Source organism: Cariama cristata, unplaced genomic scaffold (assembly GCF_000690535.1).
Source record: "Cariama cristata isolate BGI_N322 unplaced genomic scaffold, ASM69053v1 scaffold15398, whole genome shotgun sequence".
NCBI lineage: Eukaryota > Metazoa > Chordata > Aves > Cariamiformes > Cariamidae > Cariama > Cariama cristata.
The window spans coordinates 2001-22510 of NW_009629521.1; the positions used below are offsets into that span (position 1 = coordinate 2001).

Below are 20510 nucleotides of genomic sequence, written 5' to 3' on the forward strand. Positions count from 1 at the left end.
AAATACTGCTTTAATTTAAGGTCAATTGCAATTTATCATTCAACTGAGCAAATAGGCATTTAACACTTAATTGGTTTTGTATCATTACTGTTCTATCAACATGTAAGTGTGGTAATTGTTAGAGAAGAAAATGTTTTGCACTCCAATTGTAAACTCCTGTAACCTGCTTGCATGGAAGTATATTCTTCTAACTATGCCTGATCATAAAGACACCTAATGAAGTATTCTGCTTAGAAATTGTTTCAGTTGCACTTTTGGTTTTGTAACAAGTACAAAGTAAAATCACTCTTGCATTCTGAGAAAGAACTAAGTCTGCAGCTTTGGATTCATACACTGTTTCAAGGCTAGAGAAAGTCACACTGGCAAAATGCAACTTGTCTACTATTTCTGTATCTTTCCTACCTCTTATTACCATATGGTTACATCTCCTTCAACTTGTGTCAGTTTAACTTGAAAATAGATTATAAATAAAGTTATTTACATTGTTTGTCTGGATAGTTGTGGTTTTACTGGTTTAGTTTGTTGATGTATCTAGCATAACAGGTAAATCGCATTATTTAAAATACCTGTTTATGTTGGTTGCTCTGCACTTTATTAGATGTGCAAGATATAGTTATGATTTATTTGTTTTTCCAGTGTGGACTCATTCCCTCAATTTAGTAAGCTGGTCCTGAAGTGTAAACTAAAAATTCTACACTTAAAGACTTTATACACAGGAAAGCCCCAAGTAAAATATTGTCAAAACTAACTAAGGTTGCTAAGTGCCAGTATGGTAGCTGAGAAATACGACAAGCCACTGAGTAGAATCTTTAACACTAGTTTAACTAGTGTTAAGCTAGTCACCATTTGCTGTATTAAATGGCTACCTTTGAGTGACCTTACATTTTTCAGCCAAAAGTATTTCTATCTCTTGTCAAAACAATGCTAGGGAAAATACATATTGGTGCTTAACCAAGTCCTGCATTCCTTCCTGCATATGCTTTGGAGAACTTGATCAAGGGCAGCCATGCAGGGTTTTCCTCCTCTTTTTCCTAAAAATCTAATTAAACACCTCTAGAATTGGAAGAATAATTTGCACCACCTCAGTTTAACAATAAAAAATGCCCAAGTTCTGCTATTTTAGTTTTCAGTTCCCTGCTAATTGGGAAGTAGCATGCCTGTTCACAGCACGCCCGGTATTGCAGTGATGCACAACTCTGCATAAGACTGCAGCTAATTGGGACAGATTTGCTGTATTACTCCTTTCCAAAGACTGAGCCACAACCAGCACATTCTTCAGCTGATACTCTACTTTCTAGCTGCCTGTGCCTCAACACTGCTAGCTGCACTCTCATCTCATCCCCTTATCAGGCTCTAGTTCTTAGGGCTGTGCACGTGCCAGGCAAATCCCCTGCCGTACCAGGTACCCCAAAGTATTTATTTTAGGGGTTTGGATTCCAGGAACTTGTCTCTAAAAGGTCAGTTCCTTCAAACTGAAGCAGTTTTGTCAGAACCACAATTTTAAAACTGTTTAAATATTTTAAAAATAATTAAAATAACAAAAGTAAGTACAAAGTGCTGCTATTTTGTATCAATCTCACACCCCTGCCCCAAAGTGATGTTAATGCAATATAATTTGCTAGAGCTACACTTTATTCAAAAGCTTTATTTTCAGTAGACAAAATGATTTACAAACATGCATATGCATTTTAAAACATTCAAAGAAATTAAATAAGCAGTTACATTTATATATATATTGGAATTTGGCTTTGTTTGTACACATTTTAATATGATTCAGCTGCAAAACCATCAAGAAGTTGGTCAAAAAAAAAGCCCAGCAGAAATACAGAAATTTTTCTTCAGTTTTGTTTGACTTCTGAAGAAACTACACAGACTTGTGCAATATCATCATACTCATATGTTCTTTTCAAAAATGTGTCTGTAAGTCTTAAGCCAGAGACGCTCTAGAAAGGGAAAATATTTGCAAGAGTAGTTGTTAGAAAGAATTACTAAGCTTACACAATAGATATTTTATAACAAAACGATGCCATAAAGACTTACTTGCAATCCCTGCACTGAAGACAACAATGTAAGTGCAAGATGGAGGGATGAACTTGGGTGCAGCTTTCCAAGTTGCCTTCCTGAAACTCCACACCAGTGGATGGAATTAGTATTGCACATTTCTAACACCAGATCCATAGTCCTTTCACTGCTAGAGGAAAATGAAAAAGAAGAATAAACCTGTGGGCTTTTTTTAAGCATTCAAGGTCTGCAGACATGTAAAAGCTTGATTACTTTATTATTCAGGTTACTATTAATCAAGCATTTATAAATAATTATAAGGTGGACAGCAAGATTTACTGTGATGCACAGTAATTCAGTTGCATATAGCTTTATCTGACACGAGTGTCCTGTCATGGTTTAGCAATACTTGATATTATAATACTGCTCACACTTTGGATGGAGTACAAGATTTTAATGAGAAGTATCTGCAGACCAGATACACGCTTTAGTCCCTGGCTTCAACTTCTATTTAGAATTACTTTATTTAAATGTCACTCTTGCAACCCTTTTATAAAGGGCTACCTTGGATCCTAGTGTAAACACAAATCAAGTCAAAACATGGATAAAGACATACAAAAGACAGTGACAATGTTTAGCAGGCATTCAAGCAGTGGTGCAGAGCTAGTGATAAAATCAGACTGGATAAAAATGGCATTGTTTATTCTGATAAAATTACTTGTAGTTTAAAAAATCCTATATACACGCTCACTTTGTTATTAGATTGACTACGAAGAACTAAGATGATCTGTAATTTAAGTACGGTGTGCAATTTTAAATGATATTGCAACCGGTTCCATGGACTTCCACTACAGATTTTTGGCAATCTCCTAGTTCAAATAGTATTGACAGATCATAATGGAAATTTTGTTGTTGTTGTTGTTTCTTTGGGTTTTTTTAAATCATTGTAATCCAAAAGATGGGGTTCAAGTAGGTTCATGTTGCTACAACTCATAGTAAAGACCAAGTTTGAGTCTTGAAAAATGAAACAAAGACAGCCACAACTTACCCACTCAGAAAAAAACACAAGAATCACATGACATCATTACCTGCAATTTGTTATTTTACACGTAATGTCAAAAGGTTCTTCCAAATTTACAGTGTCTGGTATTGTCTCCAAAGAAAGCCTTACATCGCCATAACCAGGAGCCTGAAAAGGTACAAGAACATATATCCTCAGATGGTGGATAGTAAAGGTGAAGTTTCTACTATTCAAGTTTTCATATACTGCAACAAGCTTGGAATAAGAGGAATTTGAAGAAAGAAGATGGACTCTTTATGCTTTTGATTTGTACCCAAGTCACAGCAGTGCTCCATCCACTACCGATGACCGTCTTTGTGACAGGTTTAACAATTCATTAGACAAGGATGATCTTCATTACTAAGTTTTTTCAGACAGTTCACATCCTTAGAGTTTGAATACCCACATACAGTTACTGAGAAGTTCAGCTTTATTCTAAGACAGCTCTGTTAGGCAGATAACAGATATACTATGGACAACATAAGTACACTTTTCCTGCATAAACCCACCACTATTCCACATCCTAAGAAATAAGAGATTGTTCATTCTCCTTGCTATTTCAGTCCTTCGAGCCTCTACTAAAATAAGTAATTGCCACCAGTTAGAAAGGCACATGATATGAACGCTTGTCCAATTCTGTCAAGAGCCAAACACATTTCATATGGCCTACTAACAAACCTATAATAAATAACCCCAGTTACTACCAACCAGGGCTGATTGAAGATGGTAACCTGCAGATAAAAAGCTTTAGATTTTCAGTCCCTGCAAATGACAGATATTAAGGAAAAAACAAGGGAAAATTATGTCCTGACTGACAAGGCTTAGTTGTGACACAAGTTCCAATTCTGCTGATAAAAGGACGCTGTAGTAAAAGTTACATTTACAGCTTGATTAAAAGGTATTTCCGAGGAGGTCCAGAAAGCCAGTGACTGACAAACACAAATTTGGAACAGGTTTTAGTCATGTACAGTTCATTACAGACTGAAGACAGATGACATTTTAGAAAGGGTATTAAATTGGACATGAGGGATGTCAAACGGATAGAGACTTCAGATCCGTCGAGCAATGTAAGTTTGGAACCTTTCCAGAAAGAGAAGTAATTATCCAGCACTAGAAGGCGGCACACATTTTCAGCTGTATTAGGTGACAGGAAGGAATCTACTGGAAAAATTATACCCAGTTCCATAAACAGCAGGTAGTTTGCCATAACATTAGACTCTTCTTTTGAGAGAGATACATTAAGGAAAACAATAAAAGCGGTATTTTATAGAATAAACTTGGCAGCAATTGTCCAAACAAAGACAGGATCAGAGCAGACGAGAAGGCCTAAACCAGTACACACATGTTGGCTTTAACAATGAGTTATCTGCAAGACTGATGGCTGCAGGTAAAGGCCTTACAGTAACACCAAAAGGAAGAACATAGTTTTGATCCAAAAATGAGATAATTGCTCAGAGCATGGAATCAACTAGACAATTCCTTGCTCGTGCTGCTCAAGAATAAGGTTCTTTAACTTTGGAGTGGTTCTAGTCTAGTCCTGGACTGAACGGCCGTGAGCAGGTGGAGCACCCTTACTTAGCATGCTGTGGACATGCATTTGGTTTAATGTTACCCAGAGAGAATGTAGTTGTGAATTCCAAGAACCAAATTATGATATCTGAATTCCAAAAAACCCAAATTATGATATGTGGGGGTGATTCATGATACTTGTTGCAAAAGTGCATTCCTGATCCGAAACAAAACAATGACAGAGGGGCACAGTACAGGTAAACTTTTGGGCCTGTAGGGGAAACAAGGGTTACAGAGCTAGTAGATGGATTAGGAGAAAAATGATGGAAGGTGAAAGGAGCCTAGAAATGAAATAATCTGGTAGCACTTAAAAGACGAGGAGAAGATGAGAAGGAGTTGCACTGCAACTCAAAGGGGAACAAAACAAAACAAAACCAAACCTGTTTGCTGCTTTTCCAAAGACAGATGTTGCTCAAAGTACACAAAATAGCTCATGTTTCTCTGTTAATCACTAGCACAAAACAATGATGGATGACTAAAAGTAACCCTGGAGCATGGAGGTGTGTTAATCCCACTATGTGTCAAGTGCAATTCTCAAAGGTTCAACATGAAGGGATGGATGCAGAGTGAAAGACTACTCGGTTAGGGAGGGGAAAAAACTGTCTTTAAAAAGAAATGGTAGGAAAGGTCAGTTGAAAATGAGGCAGTTCATTAGTTAAAAACCAAGCAACACGTTTCAAAGTAACAGGAGTAACTAAGTTTAGAAAAAAAGGCAGTTTCTAATTTGATGGGGTTATACAGATTCTTAACACCTCAACTGAAAACAAAGAGAAGTTTTAGTGACTTAGCTGTGAACTTCCAGGATCCAAGTTTGCTTGCCTAGTTCCTAGATCTCCCTACAGAGTTGCTCAATGCACTAGAAGATGGGCAGAGGCAGAAACCAATTACAACCTTAGTAGTAAACTTAGACTAAAATTCAATTGCCAGAGCTTTTTTACTTCTCTCTCATATTACACCATCCTCAACTCAAAAGATACAAGCATTACTCCTAAGCATTAAGAGTAGACAGGCTGTGTACCTGACTTCAGCAAAGTAGTAATCACAACTTAAAATTCATGAACAATTTCTAAATCAACCAGAATAGAATAGGTTCAATCAAAACTGTGGACATGAAAGGTAAATAGTATTATCCTATACATAAAAATTGTTACTCAAAGCTAAAATGTCTGTATGAATTAGGGAGCAGACTTCTGTGTCAACAGTTGGCATGCTTAAAGGAGTTCTTTTGTCAGTGCTTTTCCATTTGTTGCCAAATGGCATCCAAGAAGTTAATTTTATTCTAACCAATGTATTTTGCTACACGGGTTACTTGATCCTGGCAATTCAAGTGCACAATCCATTAAGTTATGTTGTTCAGTGCTGGGAAAAAAAAAAATAGAGAGGCATGTTATGCGCCAGGAAACAAATCCTCAAGAAAACAAAAAATGTTGCCATTCACATGACCAAAAGGAACAAGAATGCTTTTGTTCAGCTACAGTCCCTCAGAATAGTGGGGTTTTTTCCACACTTCACTGACCAAATGTATTAAATACCTTTCTCAAATCCATATAGAAACATGTGAATTCAGAATGAGGTCCAGAAAGTAAGCAGCTTGAACTTTTCCTTCACATCATTATTAAATTGTTCACTGAGTTGTCTTAAAAATGGCTGCTAAGTTAAATTGATGCTTAAGTTAAACTTACCATTCTTTGGAGCTGGCTAGTTTGCAGCCTTCCTCGTTCACCCAGATTAGTTTTCCATACAATGTCTAGTTTACCAATCACTGTTACACCTTTTATTACTCCAGCTTTCTCTGCAAATTCTTGCTTTGGTTTTAGGCAGTATAAGTATTGACGTGTATCCATAGGCTGTAAGTAAGTCCTTGAGCCAAAAGTAGATTCACTAAAATTAAAAAAAATTGATTTTAATTTAAACAGTTATTTTTAAAAAGTCTTAAGAACCCAACCTTTTTTCCCATCCCTCACCAGTCTTGCTCTGTGTGTATTTTACTCATGGCAAAACATATAGAATATTTTTGTGTTTTCACACAGAAAACAATTCTAGGATTTATATAGCATCAAGGACCGAGGGCAAAAAAAACACGATTCACCTGAGCCAGAGAGAACTGAGGTAGAAGTCCACTTTGCTACATTATAATTTATTATCTGGCATCTTAGCATTTAAACAACAATGCTGGTAATTTTACTTCTGCTATTTGGTTCCCTCCCAGTAAATCTCAGTGTCATGAGTCTAAGATTCCCATTCAGGATAAGAACCATTACAGCGGATGCAAACACTTTGTTTGCTCCACTACACTGAAGGTGTACCCTTTGACAGGCAAGAAGACAGAATTTTCACTTCAGCCCCCACTGCAGAACCACCCAAACATCATGACCTCCAAAAACCCAAGCAACTAAAAAGCACAAACAGCCAAAGTTAACTTCTACCCAGATATCACAAGCTTTTGTATCCACCACAGTTTACCAAACACAGTAGACAATTCTTCTGGTATTTGGTGGTTTACTAATTGACATTAAATGACATTTAATTTATTTCAGTGTGACAAATTTTTATATTCTAAGATCCTATAAGGGTGTTACCCTGATTCACCTTTACTGTTGCCTTGCTAGATCTTCATTACAACAACTGAAAACAGATACCAGTCTACTAGAAGGAAGCAAGGACAAGTCAAATAGGTCTTGTAAGGCTCAATATGTATATGCAGATCAAGCCAGAACCAGATGTGGGCTAAATTTTATATAGGAAATACTGAAGAAGTAGTATGTTTTCATGTTACCATGTCATCCACGTTACAAATTTTTTGAGGATTAAGCTGGGGATTTCTCCACTAGGTAGAATTGCAAAATTTTAAGAATAGTTTCTATAAAAAGAAAACTCCAACAGCTTTTCCAGCTGAATACATAACAGGAATTTGATCTTTTTAATCAAGCAAAGAAGTACAATTCTTCCGTTATGGACAACTCACTGACTGTAATGCTTATATCTCATGAAATCATAATACAAAGAGTTTCAAAGTCAAATATCCTGAATCTGAACATACGTTTGTCCTGCTGTGTCAATTGTGTTCAGTTCTGCAACATTGTACATCATAGATGGTTCTAAAGAAACCTTCTCCATGAACATTGGAGAGGTAGTGATATTCTGAATCTGAGCTTCCAGAAACACTTCATCTGTCTGAAAAAAAACAGAAGTGCAAGTTCATGAAAATGTGATTAGTGTTATTAAAAAGAGTACACAGTCCTATTGTTAAAAAAAAGTCACGTGTTTAGTTCATGCCTGCAAATCAAATTAATTAATGCAAGAAAAAACCTTAATCCCAGTAAAAATAGGAGCAAAAGTGTTAGTCAACAGGTATCTTGCCAAACAATGGATGTGGGATAATTTCACTATATTCTAGCTATTGCTTATTTGTAACACATCAGATCATCACTTCCCAAGACTTTCATCAAGTCAAGAGCAACTCAAGTTTTAATTCAAATTATTAAAAAAGAAAAAAATAGAATAAATGGTAAGGAATTGCAGTGCACAACAACATGCCATGCCAGACTACTAGTGCATCAAGCTGTATAAAAAAATTAAAATAAGTGAAGTAATTTACTGAAGTAAAATAGTTCAGGTACATGCTCTGAGAATTTATTATTACTCTGAAACATTGATATACTGGTTAAAAAGCAAAATCCAGCCTCCTTGCTCACTCAGCTGCAGCACGCCAATGGTTACCAATATTATATGCATCCAACAATTTAACTGGTGCTCTACCTTCAAAACATCCTATAAGACATATATGTTAAATGAAGCTAATGCCTGAAGATGGTGTATAAGGACTAATTCTAGTACAGGAATGAAAGCTACAGACTGTTCAATCTCAGAAGCTGAAAAAACATGAAACTAGAGGTGTTTTTGCCTCAGTGTGTCTGTGGAATTGCAGACCAGTGAAGCCACTTTGCAGCTCTAAGATCTCAGGATAGAATAACTATGGAAAGCTCAGTCTATTAGAGATATGAGCCCCCGGAGAAGTGAAAAACAGAACCAAAGAAGCGCCAATTGAAAAAAAAAAAAAAGAGGGGGTGTGTGTACCAAATCTGCATTTATAAGAGAGCTATTGATTCAGGCAGTTGGACTAGATGATTGTTGTAGGTCCCTTCCAACTGAAATATTCTATCCTATAAATTCAGTATGAATTCAGTTTAGGTATTTTGTTATGATAAATAATTTTTTTAAAAGTATTTTTATGGGGAAGGTAGAAGGAAGCTTACAGTTTCTTTTTTATAAGTGTAAATAAACGACTTCATTATACAAATGTAGTCCTGCTTATAAATTACAAAATAAAGTGTGGCACAAAATAGTCAAAATATTTTTAGTCTTAAAAGGCATTGTGTTAGGAGGAGAAATACCGAATGATACTGGAACTATTTGTTGTGCCTTATAAGCATGTTAAACAAAAACCAGATGATAGTATATATATAGTAATGAAAACTGTGCAAGCTCCATGGGTTACGGACAGACCTCACACTTGCAGAGGGAGCGGGAAATAACCCCGTCTAAAACACGGCTCTCAGCAACCACTACTACTACTACCTGACTGTTACTTAAATTGATACTGTTTATATCCCATAAATCCATTGCTCAAAGTGTCCCTTTACCCAAACTTTAGTTGTTTTCAGTGCAGCAACCATAGGCAGAAATTTAGAAAAAGCTAATTTGAAAGGGAAAAGAAAAACCAAGCAGCATAATGAAAAAGCAAGTTAGTTTTGTGTTATTCCTAAATTGGTTTAATATCGCATGGTTTGAAAAATAAAAATAGCCTTAAATACTTCAGAAGGATGCAGTTTATTTTAATACAAGGCACATCTTAAAGTGAAATCAGACTGCAGAAGTATCATACTAACTCATCAACTGTTACATGCAGTTAAAAGTTGGAAAGTGCAGTTCCAACTAGCAAAAGGAAGGATGAACATCCAACTGCTGCTCTCTCCTCAAACCCACTGTCTCCACCAACCAGGCATGAAAAGTTCTGTCACAGCTTACACAAGCAGTGCTGTAGTAAAACCTACATTTCTACAGGTCAAAAGCAAGAAAACTTTAGAAGGGATTAACTCCCTTTTTCAAATACTGAATCTAGGCAAATTTTGGTGAGGTATTTTATAGGAGGATCCTGACAAGCAAGTGTCTGTAATAATCAACTTAGTTTCAACAATGGGTATTAAAGAAAGAGCTAACCATTTAAATGATTAGCTGCACTTAGAAAGATGAGAAAACATCAGTTCATTATATGCAGAACAAACATTGCTTTTCCATTATGTTTTTAAAAGAATGTCAACAACAAGCACAGAGACAGACAGGTAATTAAAAAAGCATACATATTTATAAAAAATAAATAAAAATTACCACAGAACTGAGGTCACTCTAATGGGAAAATAAAAAAAGAACACATTAGAGAAATTAGGGTTAAATATTAAAGAAAAAGGAGGCTAACTTTCAAACAAAATGCATTTCTGCATTTTTTTGCACCATCTAAACAAGATAGCATTAGTAAGACAGAAACGTAAATAAAAATGGATGCAAACAAAGATGACAACTACATTTCTAATACGTTATAGCTAGTATGGTTACATGGTTTACTAGCTTTGCTTCAGAAACAATCCAAAGTAGAGCCTAAGACACGCAACTCACAGATAAGATATGGTAGAACAAACTGACCCCCTCAAAAAAGAAAAAAAGAGTTAGTTTTTGAGCAAGTTTAAAGTTTGTCCTGAATTTAAATCCATGCAATGGGTTGTATATGAAATGGAAAAATAGTCCTTGTCATTTTACAGATAATTTGAAGCATCCACCTATATAAGGTCTCAAAATAAAAATAATGTGGTAATGTGTTCTAGCAAAGCTACAATACTGCAGTGTATAACAAAATTTGGTATAACATAACCAGGAAAAACTCTTTTTTGAATATTTGTCATTCCAAAAACCCAACTTTAATTGAAACTTTGTTTTCTTAAGTCTCCACATATTAAAACACGTTTGCAGGAACAGAACCTTTTACAGAGCCTTTTCCAAGGCACACCAAAGTCAGTGAGAGACTTTCTATAGATCAGGGCAGGTAATTCAATCTTAGGATTGCAGCAGGTTAGGGTGACAGGGCATGTGTTCTATGCACAAATTTCAGTGATCAACTTGATTTGGATGCTACTGCAATATGAGCAACAAGCAAGAAAATTAAGTTTCAGTGTCATTCCTTGCCTTAGAAAAAAATGAATTCATACAGATTATAATTTCTAGTAGAAAATAATTTTAGTGACAGACTTTATTAATAGATAGCATCACATCTGTAATATTAATGGTAACAGTTTAACTAGTTAGTCAACCTTTAAAGACTTAAAGTTAACTAATAACTGACACTGACACATACCAATTTTTTTCCCCCCCTGCCCCCAAGAGTAACAGTCTTTCTTAATAATCAGGATGAAGGTCTTGGTGCTTTGACAGCCACATAGTATCACATACAACATCTAACATAAGACTTATGTCTAGGCTTTTTTATTTTATTTTACTTCTGTGGTCACAACACATAGCAGCACTTTATATACTTTCAGAAATGAAATATGAATGGTATTACATCAGTTTGCTAGGCAAATGAAAATTGCTTACTTACTATCATCCTTAAATATTAATTTTTTTTTTTTTTTCAATCAATCATATGGATACTATGGTAATGGGAGTTACATAAATTCCTGAACAGGAAGAAGAAAAGGCATCAAAGCAGCCTTTTAAAATCTTTATGTGAGAGAGAAAAAAAAAAAACACAAAACCAAAAAATTACAAATACCAGCTCAGACACCAAAGCTTCTCATAGATCTTTATCATGAGGAAACGGTGGCTAATTATTAAATCCCTTATCAAGGCCAGTCAGCAAAACAATTTTGTAAGAAAAGAATACTTTTGACCTATATCAAAAGTTTGCCCAGAATTTACCAGAAAAAGGTCTTTATTTGCATTAGTTATGAAGTTTTTCAGCACAAACCAAAATTTACACGTGAATTATAGAGAGACAGCAACATTTAATTTTTCTCTTTCCCCTATCACATTATTTTCTATCTGAAATAATAATATAATCCACACACAAAATGGAGGTTTATTTTGTTCCCAGAGGAATTACATAGTTTCTCAGGACTATTTTTGTTCTTAAATCACAGCAGAAGACATTTCCAGATATTCCCATTTAGAGATAACACCAGTTCTATAAAGCACTTGACCAGTGGTATGTGCTTACGTTCTGACCCTACTCAGGTATCTCACACCTAGTCAACAACCTAGGCATTGAACCCTGTGGCCTAGATAAACGTACCAAGATATTTTTAGGGAAATATTTTTCTCTTTTCCTCTGTACTATGATTTAAGTCACTTATGTTCTATGCCTTGATTTATCCTCTCTCTAAATAAATTACATGCTATGTATTAAATATCTCATAATTTACATGCTATTCATTCAAAGAAGACACAAAATCTTTACGGAAAGTTGCCTATACAGCTCTGAGCAAAACAGATCTTTGCATCTGGAATCCTCATTTGTAGAGCAGAAATTCTTATCTGTTATTTCTCCCTTCTGTTTTCTCTATTGATACTGTCAGGAGGGGAAAGAAATATACCTTTCACACCTCTATAGCCATAATCTTGCATGATGAATGCCAGGTGTGACTATGATGGAGATAAATGATTAGAACAACAGATTTGGAGACGCTTTGCTTTTCTATGTGCAAATTCATAGCACATATATCTGCTTAGTTAAGAACAAACAGGAGGGCAAAATATTTTCTACTTAGCTTAACACAAGTTATTTTTCAAACTGCCAAAATTCCATATATTTTCTTCTCCTCTTGCTGACACTATGGTCTCTTCTCCCATCTACTACTCACTGCAACATAAAACACCTACAACTTTACTCTATCTTTTAAGCTACTTCCAACAAACTGTTTAAGAACACTAACGAAGGTTTTCAACCAAATGACTAGCAGAGTAATAGTTGACCATATTTCAGGGGTTATGGAAAAAAGTTTAATACTCATAATGGAAGCTCTCAAAGTACTTGCTAGTATCAGTCTGAACTTCGTACAAACAATACAGAATACGACGCTCACAAAATTAAGCTACCTGCTCACTATCACAAAGCAGGTAAGTGATAATGATGGAAACAAATGTCCTAACTTCCCATGTAATGAGATACTGTGGAAGTTTATACCCTACAACAGACCTATGTAATACATACATCCACAGGGAATGTCTACAAATAAAAAGAAGGCTGTATGTAATTTGTAAGAGTTTCCACTATCTGTGTCACCTTCAGTTAAAATTCTTCTCATAAATAGCCAAAGGCAGATGCCTAAGTATGTCAAAATAAATATACAAGGCATATATAAGGTCATTTAGTTTTGAAGCACTACGTGTAACTCCCACAAACCTAAAAATTAAATTATTGAACAGAGGACATATTTACATTGGGGAAATTTAAATTCAAATTTTCCCAATCTGGTAAATTATTATCTGCTTTGTCAACAACTAATGTCCCTTACAGCAAGTACTCTATCAGCCTAAATATGCAAGCAACGACTGAAAGTATTTGAGTTGATGGGAGAGCACAAAATACGCAAAGTTGTCAGTTAATTGCATTAAGGTCCTGACATGTCTGCCTTAGTTACCATCTCTTCTTTTCCCCCTTCATCAAAAGTATATCTATTTTTAAATTAAATGATATAAAGCCACCAGCTAATTTTTTCCCTTTAGAACTGATCATGTTTCTCAGAAACATGTACTTAAGAAGCTCTTTGAATTCAATCTAACCACCTAATATGAAGTAATAAACCCAGCACACACAGCACACCAAAGCAGACCCAAAACCACACAGCTCTCACTTACCTCAGCATTGTAGAATTTGGTTTTCACATCTAGTGGTTTAAGAACCTGAATGAAATGGAAAAAAGACAGGTTGACAATTGGTTTATCAGACAACTTCAGCATAAGCAGCTCATAATTGCTAGGTGTCCTGGATCTTTACTAAAGTATTGTTTTTCTTTTTGATCTTGCACAGAAGAGGTGCATAATAGAATATATGATACAATCAATTCAGCTAAAACTTCACAATGCAGAGTATATACTCGCTGCTTCCTATTTGCACACTTGACTGCTTTGCTACTAAGTAGCAAAGTACTTCTCCACCTAAGCACTGGCCTCTTACGAAACCAGACAAATCCAGTGCACTAAGTAGATGTATGTCTTTAAAAAAAATTACATCCATCTTGTATCCTGAAGTGGTCTGCGCTTGCTTTCAAGTGTGAGCAAGAACCATGTAATATTTACAAGTCCTTCAGTGTTCTGCAGCTTAAGTTGCAAGGGCTTCTCTAAAAATAAATTAAATAGACAACTATTCATGTAATTAGCTTAAACAGCAAACCACTACTAGGCTTCACTTCCTTTTTGAAAAATGCAACTGTTACAAGAAATTTTTTTTTTTTAAAAAAAATCATTTTAATTGCATGAGATCGAATCAGCAAGAGAAACCAATTTGATAATACAAAAGGTGATAATAAAGTGTTGGTTCTTAAGTGCTTGACTTTTGTGTATAAAACCACTACAGTTAACACATTCAAGTATGAAATGGATATACACTGATGTAACTGAAAGAAATAATCTATTATACTTGTAAGGAAACAAATTTAAATTATCTTGCTAAAGACATTTATGTCCCTTACCTAGGGAAACTTTTCTTTTGTTTACGTATAAGTGTTCTGCACCCTGAGAGACCTCTAAAGTTCCAAGTTGTGAACAAATTTTTTAGCTCTGAAGAATTCAATATTAAAAAGTAGTCTTCACAGATATTTTTGCATTATAACAGGCACATGTTCAAATCCTTCAAGTAATCATAACAAGTCAGAAAAAAAAGTCAAAATTTTAATTTAGGTGTTTGTTGGTCAGTTGTTTTTTTCCGCCAAATATTCTGCTTCAGTGAGCTTCTTATTAAGTTCCCTAAATGCTGATGTTTTCTCTCTTTCTCATAAACAAAGTCTTTCCATTCATTCCAGTAAACTTCAAGTGGCATTCCAGTAAAAATCTAATAATTATTGTGAGGGTCACCTCCCCCCCAACCCCCCAAACCAAACAACAACCGAACCCCAGAAAGAATCATTTCTTCTCCATGTAAACATAATGGTGTTAATTATTCAGAGAAAGCTTTGGAACAAAAAGGCACTATTGATCAGTTTTAAACTACACATAGTGGTTGAAACGGAAGCTGTTTAAAATCAATTGTAATACCAGAGAGAAAACGTTTGGGGTTTTTTTGCTATAAAATTGCCAGTGGCACCTCAATCACTAGCAGACATCAATTCTCATTGTAAAGACATTGTTCAGTTTTCTATAACATCTCTTTTTGTTTGTACTCAGATTTTCTAGCTGGTGTCTCCATGTCAAATTTAAAAAACAACCACCAAAATTGCTCCGTGAAGTGTTTTTCTCATAATGATTCAGAGAGTATTTATAGAATGGTGTTAAAGTGTATATATACGTTTTGAGAAGTTCCTATGCTTCCTTCTTTGAATGAAGAGCTTCAAATTTGACAGAGAGCTGGCCTTACCTATTGTGACATTAAAGTTGCCTGTATTGGATTCAGTTAAAAAACATTTTATTCCTTTATTTATTAATTATTATTAATAATTGTTTCCCAATTAAAGGAGGAAGGAAATTACAATATACACGTAGACCCCTGAAAAATGTGCACAAATAAGTTTCTATATCAAATCTCAAGGAGCCAAATCGACATCTTGAACAAGGCTCTGGCAAGAACAAGGGTAGGGAAGAGAGAGAAGATGAGAACTGGAAGCCTGCAGATGTGTATGTTAACTATCACAGAAAACCTAGAGGGGACAGAAGGACAGAATACTGAACTCCTGGTGGACAAAGAATGGAGAAATGGAAAGGGAAACAGTTTCACAATGAGAGCAAGACAAAACACACAAAGATGAAAATCAGCTTCAATGAAGATGAAGAAACACTGTAGAGTTTCTGGGATGAAAGGAGATTGTAACATGACAATTGATACGGAACAATTTTCCCTAAGAATGTCTGGAAACACCTTTGACTAATCAATACCTACCATTTCAATCCCTACAAGTACTAACAGCGCTCGGGTGTTCTTTGTATGTAGTGCATTGCAATTTAGCCTTCTAAAGAGTGAAATGCTTTTTTCTGAAGTATCTACATAGAATACTAGAAAAAGGCAAAATGAAACCACCTGCAACTTGCAAAAGATACAGGTCTCAGTTATATAATGTTCCTGTATTGCCAGACACTGTGAAAGCATCTAAAAAAGTATTCAGTAAAATATGTCGCCTAATCCTCCATTCTGCGGGAAGGAGCCCACAATTACCCAAGTCTCAGCACACTTCTCTAAAAAATAAACATCCATTAAATACACAGCTAAAATAGACTCTTTCCTGCCAGAATTAGTCCACAAGTAACAGCAATTTCCTGCTTTCCTCTGTTACTCTAATCTCAAGTCTTCAAATTTGTGTGGTGGAACAAAAAGTTTCAACTCTATCAATTACTTCTGCAGATACTAGTCAGACATAACACATTAGACTTCTTTGCCTAGTTTCCTTTCAAAAACAAACCACAGGTTACACACACTAAAAGAAAAATCAGAATTTTACAATCTAAGCTCAAAGGTTAGATACGTCAAGTCAGAATGAACAATACTTGTTCTGTTTAAAAATAATCTTAAAGCTGGCTGCTATAAAAAGTTTTTTTTAAAAAGTAGATTTTTCTTTCTCAATAAATGAATAAAAATTATAAGATGTAATATTTACTATTTCTGAAATGTTTAACCGCAGGGTAATTAGAAACCATCACCTCATGTGAAGTCTGAAGTGACGTTTTTTATCCGTTCACTTTTAGAAGTCAAACAGATTTTCAGCATGTGACAGTGCTTTTGAAGTATCAAATGTTTTGAAATGGGTCTTCCAGATTCACCCACTTACTAAAAGTAGAGTAGAATACTTCGTGCAATACCTGAAATTTGAAGAACTTTCTGAAGTACATCTTCTCTCCTGTCTGCGTAGTGTAACTTACTGCACAAACTAAGCTGAAAGAAACAATTTTTTAAAAATAATTTTGATTTACTTTAAATTTTTGGCCTATATCAAAGCAGCAACAGAATAGCATGCATGTGCTGCGGTTTCATTTATGCTCATTTAATCATAGAAAAATTTAAAACCTTACATGTGTGTTCCTATCTCCTTGACTTCATGATGGATCACATCATCAATGCAACAGTCAGGTTTAAGTTCTGCCACTGCTGCACTAGAAGCTGAAAGGTTCAAGCGCTGAGAACTTGTCTGAAGATCAGCCTGGGGACAGAAAAGCAAAGCATTGGTTACAACTGCAGCTGCTTAAAGCAACCTAAAGAAAAACAGCTTATGTTATAAAGTACTAGGTTTCATTGAACATTTTGTACCCATAATGCTTTTCTACATATAACTAAGATATGTTAAGATGATGAGATACTTGTCAAAGCTAAAGACAAGTTCTAAAATACATTTAAACAGTCCAGTCCTTTAACATGCAGCTTATAAACATCTCTATTTACTTTTTACATTGAGTTCCACAATGACTTCTGGAACTTCTATTCTCAGCTTATAATTTGTTCAGCAGAAAATGCAAAAAAAATACAGTAGAAAAGAACTCATTTGAAATATAAGCAAAATACAAGTCAATGCATGCTTTACAGAGACTTGCTTTGATGACCTCATTGAAAGTGCAAGTAAGCAAACATACCTCAAATTTTTTAGTGGTGGAAGTTTTGCTACACCAACTCTTCAGAGAAGTTGTGTAACATCCATTTTTTGGATACAATCCTAGGTTTTCATTTTAAAGATTTTTATTGTTAATTTCTATTTTTGTATCTTACTGTTTCCAATTTCCAGGTATATTTTCTGGATTGCAAAAAGTGACAGATATTTCCTAAAGTCTATGTATTAGCATTAAATATATAAGATATTGTCAGAAAACATACTCATCATATTTTATTTTTTTATAAATCCAGTAAGTAGATCAATCTTCACATACCTTCACCAGTATGTCCTTGACAACTTGATTACTATCATTGTGTACACTAATGTAACTGGAAAACGTCTCTCCCAGAAATATATTTCTATGTTTAAAAAAAAAATAATGAAAACAACATAGGTTTAGTAACAGTTATTTAAAAAAAAAAAAAAAAAAACCAACAAAAAACCAAAAAAACATTTCACTGAAACACCTTTAAGTTCCAATTAAAATATATATATATGGACATACACACACATCGTGTTTCCCAGATCAAATCCTAAAAGCACGCTGGCATTTTCACACCCATCCTTCTAAATGTCATCCTTTTAAGACAAACAACTTCAACAGAGAAGAAAGAAATCAGAATCTTTTTCTAGATAAAAATCTAAGAATAAGAAGATGGCTTACAGCACCCACAAAAATCACTGTAGTAAACTCTGTTAGTATAGGATGTGGTTTATAGTAGTGCCTTATGTTAGAAATTCACCTACAGCTGCAAATTTCATTCAACATTCAATCCTTACTACATTCAGAGGCAGGCTACAGACAAGGAACATCAGTCAGCACACATTTATATATTATGTCCCATTACAAATCAAGCCACAGATTATTTTTAAAACGATTGAACATCTCCGTGAATAACAACAATGTTCAAAAAGAAAGAAAAGTAATAAACTCATATTGTTAAATGAGTCCTAAACCTTGCATGTTACAGTTAAAACAATTCACTCTTACCCAAAATTTTGAGGTAAAGTCAGCATTTCTCCTAGCATCAAAGTTTCTGCTCCCTTTACAGTAGAAGGATCATCTTTCATGAGCTGGTTAAATAGATTACCTATAGAAATATCAAATTGCCAGTATGTAAATTATTTGCTAAGTCTAAAGCTTTATCTACTTTTAAGTTATGACACTTTATCACTTCACAGAATCACAGTATGGTCGAGGTAGGAAAGGACCTCTGGAGATCATCTAGTCCAACCCCCTGCCAAAGCAAGGGCACCTACAAGCAGGTTGCACAGGAACGCGTCCAGATGGATTCTGAATATCTCCAGAGAAGGAGACTCCACAATCTCTCTGAGTATGTTCTTCCTCGTGTTCAGGTGGAATTTCCTGAGTTTCAGTTTGTGCCTGTTGCCCCTTAACCTGTCGCTGGGCACCACTGAAAAGAGTCTGGCCCCATCCTTTTGACATCCACCCATAAGATATTTATAAGCATTGATGACATTCCCTCTCAGTCTTCTCTTCTCCATGCTGAACAGACCCAGCTCTCTCAGCCTGTCCTCCTAAGAGAGATGCTCCAGTCCCCTGATCTTCTTCACTGCCCTCCGCTGGACTCTCTCCAGTAGTTCCTTGTCTTTCTTGAACTGGGGAGCCCAGAACTGGACACAGCTCTCCAGATGTGGCCTCACCAGGGCAGAGTCGAGGGGGAGGAGAACCTCCCTCGACCTCCTGGCCACACTCTTCCTAATGCAGCCCAAGGTACCATTGGCCTTCTTGGCCATGAGGGCACATTGCTGGCTCATGGTCAACTTGTTGTCCACCAGGACTCCCAGGTCCTTCTCCGCTGAGCTATTATCTCCTTATCTAGATGTAATTTATTTTAGACATACTTATTTTACAACTAACTTGTTTAGGGATGAAATACATACCTATAGGCCTGCCTATAAATTATAACTTACTTCCAGGTACTTGTGTCCAATAAACCATTCAGTATAAATTGCGAAGGGTGGAATCCCAAAGGCATTGCTCAAATTAACATCAAACTTTAAGGGAAATTCTGCCCGAGTAAAGTACATTACATAACAGAACTGCTCAACCCCACTTAACTTTCTCCCCCTGTTTGCTTTGTATTTCCACACAATTCTCTTTTCTTGAATCTTTCCTTTGCCTCTTTCTTATACTTGACTTCTAGACTGCAGCTATTATTGGGAGAGAACCCAGGGATTTCCAATTGATGACTGTACACCAAGCATAAATTCAAAAGCAGTGATTCTTGCAAAATAATTTTCCACAGAACCATTCATGTGTTAGTTCTAATTACACAGGCATTTTCTCCAGATAAAGAAGACAGTAATGTCAAACTTTATACAATTACACATTTCTCCCTCACAACTGTCTTCCATCTTGTGTGTTAATTGTTCAGTCTTTGAGGTCACATGTTTGCAGTATCACCACCAACCTTCCAAAGCTGCAGGTCAAGAGTTATAGAGTGCACCGTGGTATTTACATTATCAAAGATAAAATACACTCCTGTATCAGATTACCATCTATGGGAGGTCGTAAGACTTCTCTGACATCTAAGTCTCAGGTGATCACATCGCTTAAACGTGTTAAAACGTACATAATAATTAGTCAGTAAAAAAGACATACCTGGCAAATCTCTTTCTTCACAAGTCACTGGAATATTAGTGAATAAAGTGGGTTTGGTTAGCCTCATCACTGCAAAAATCAGAAAATAAACCACAGATCAATGATAAGTTTCTTTGGTTTTGATTTTGTCTTTTTTAAAGTATAATTTTGTCTTGCTCTCCTTCCACCAAAATCTTAGCCTGAAAAGGGTAACACCTTTTTGGATCACCTGGCCTTCTTCAATGTAACAAATTCCCTGATACTCTGATATCCATGAGCACTGGTGATGCTATTGCTCCCTCTCGCTTTATTCCCGTGGTGCACTAACATCTACTGCTTTCAATCTTCTGTACTAAAGGTCTTATACCTGTTACAGTGTCAAGTGCTTTGTGGACTTCAGGAGAAGTGTACCAGTTTTGGGTTTTTGTGGACTTTTCTA

General features: G+C 35.5%; 1 protein-coding gene across 1 annotated transcript; it reads right to left on the reverse strand.

Annotated features, from left to right (window-relative positions):
- Positions 1-1697: 1697 nt before the first annotated feature.
- TRAPPC13 (trafficking protein particle complex 13) lies at positions 1698-20159 on the reverse strand. Its single transcript, XM_009705189.1, has 11 exons — positions 20093-20159; positions 18458-18557; positions 17741-17825; positions 16895-17022; positions 16685-16757; positions 13538-13582; positions 7671-7804; positions 6313-6511; positions 3090-3190; positions 2041-2191; positions 1698-1943 (listed from the first exon to the last, which is right to left on the reverse strand). The coding sequence occupies exons 1-11, from the start codon at positions 20157-20159 to the stop codon at positions 1839-1841; spliced, it is 1188 nt and encodes a 395-aa protein (XP_009703491.1). The 3' UTR covers positions 1698-1838.
- Positions 20160-20510: the final 351 nt, after the last annotated feature.

Bases quoted from the DNA above. Each gene is read 5' to 3' on its own strand.
- TRAPPC13 (XM_009705189.1), bottom strand. From the start codon at position 20,159: ATGAGGCTAACCAAACCCACTTTATTCACTAATATTCCAGTGACTTGT. The intron at 17,023-17,740 runs GTATGTGAAGAT...TTCTGTCCCCAG, and splicing joins TCAAGGACATACTGGTGAAG to GCTGATCTTCAGACAAGTTC. The intron at 13,583-16,684 runs GTATTGCACGAA...CATTTCATTCAG, and splicing joins GAAAGTTCTTCAAATTTCAG to GTTCTTAAACCACTAGATGT.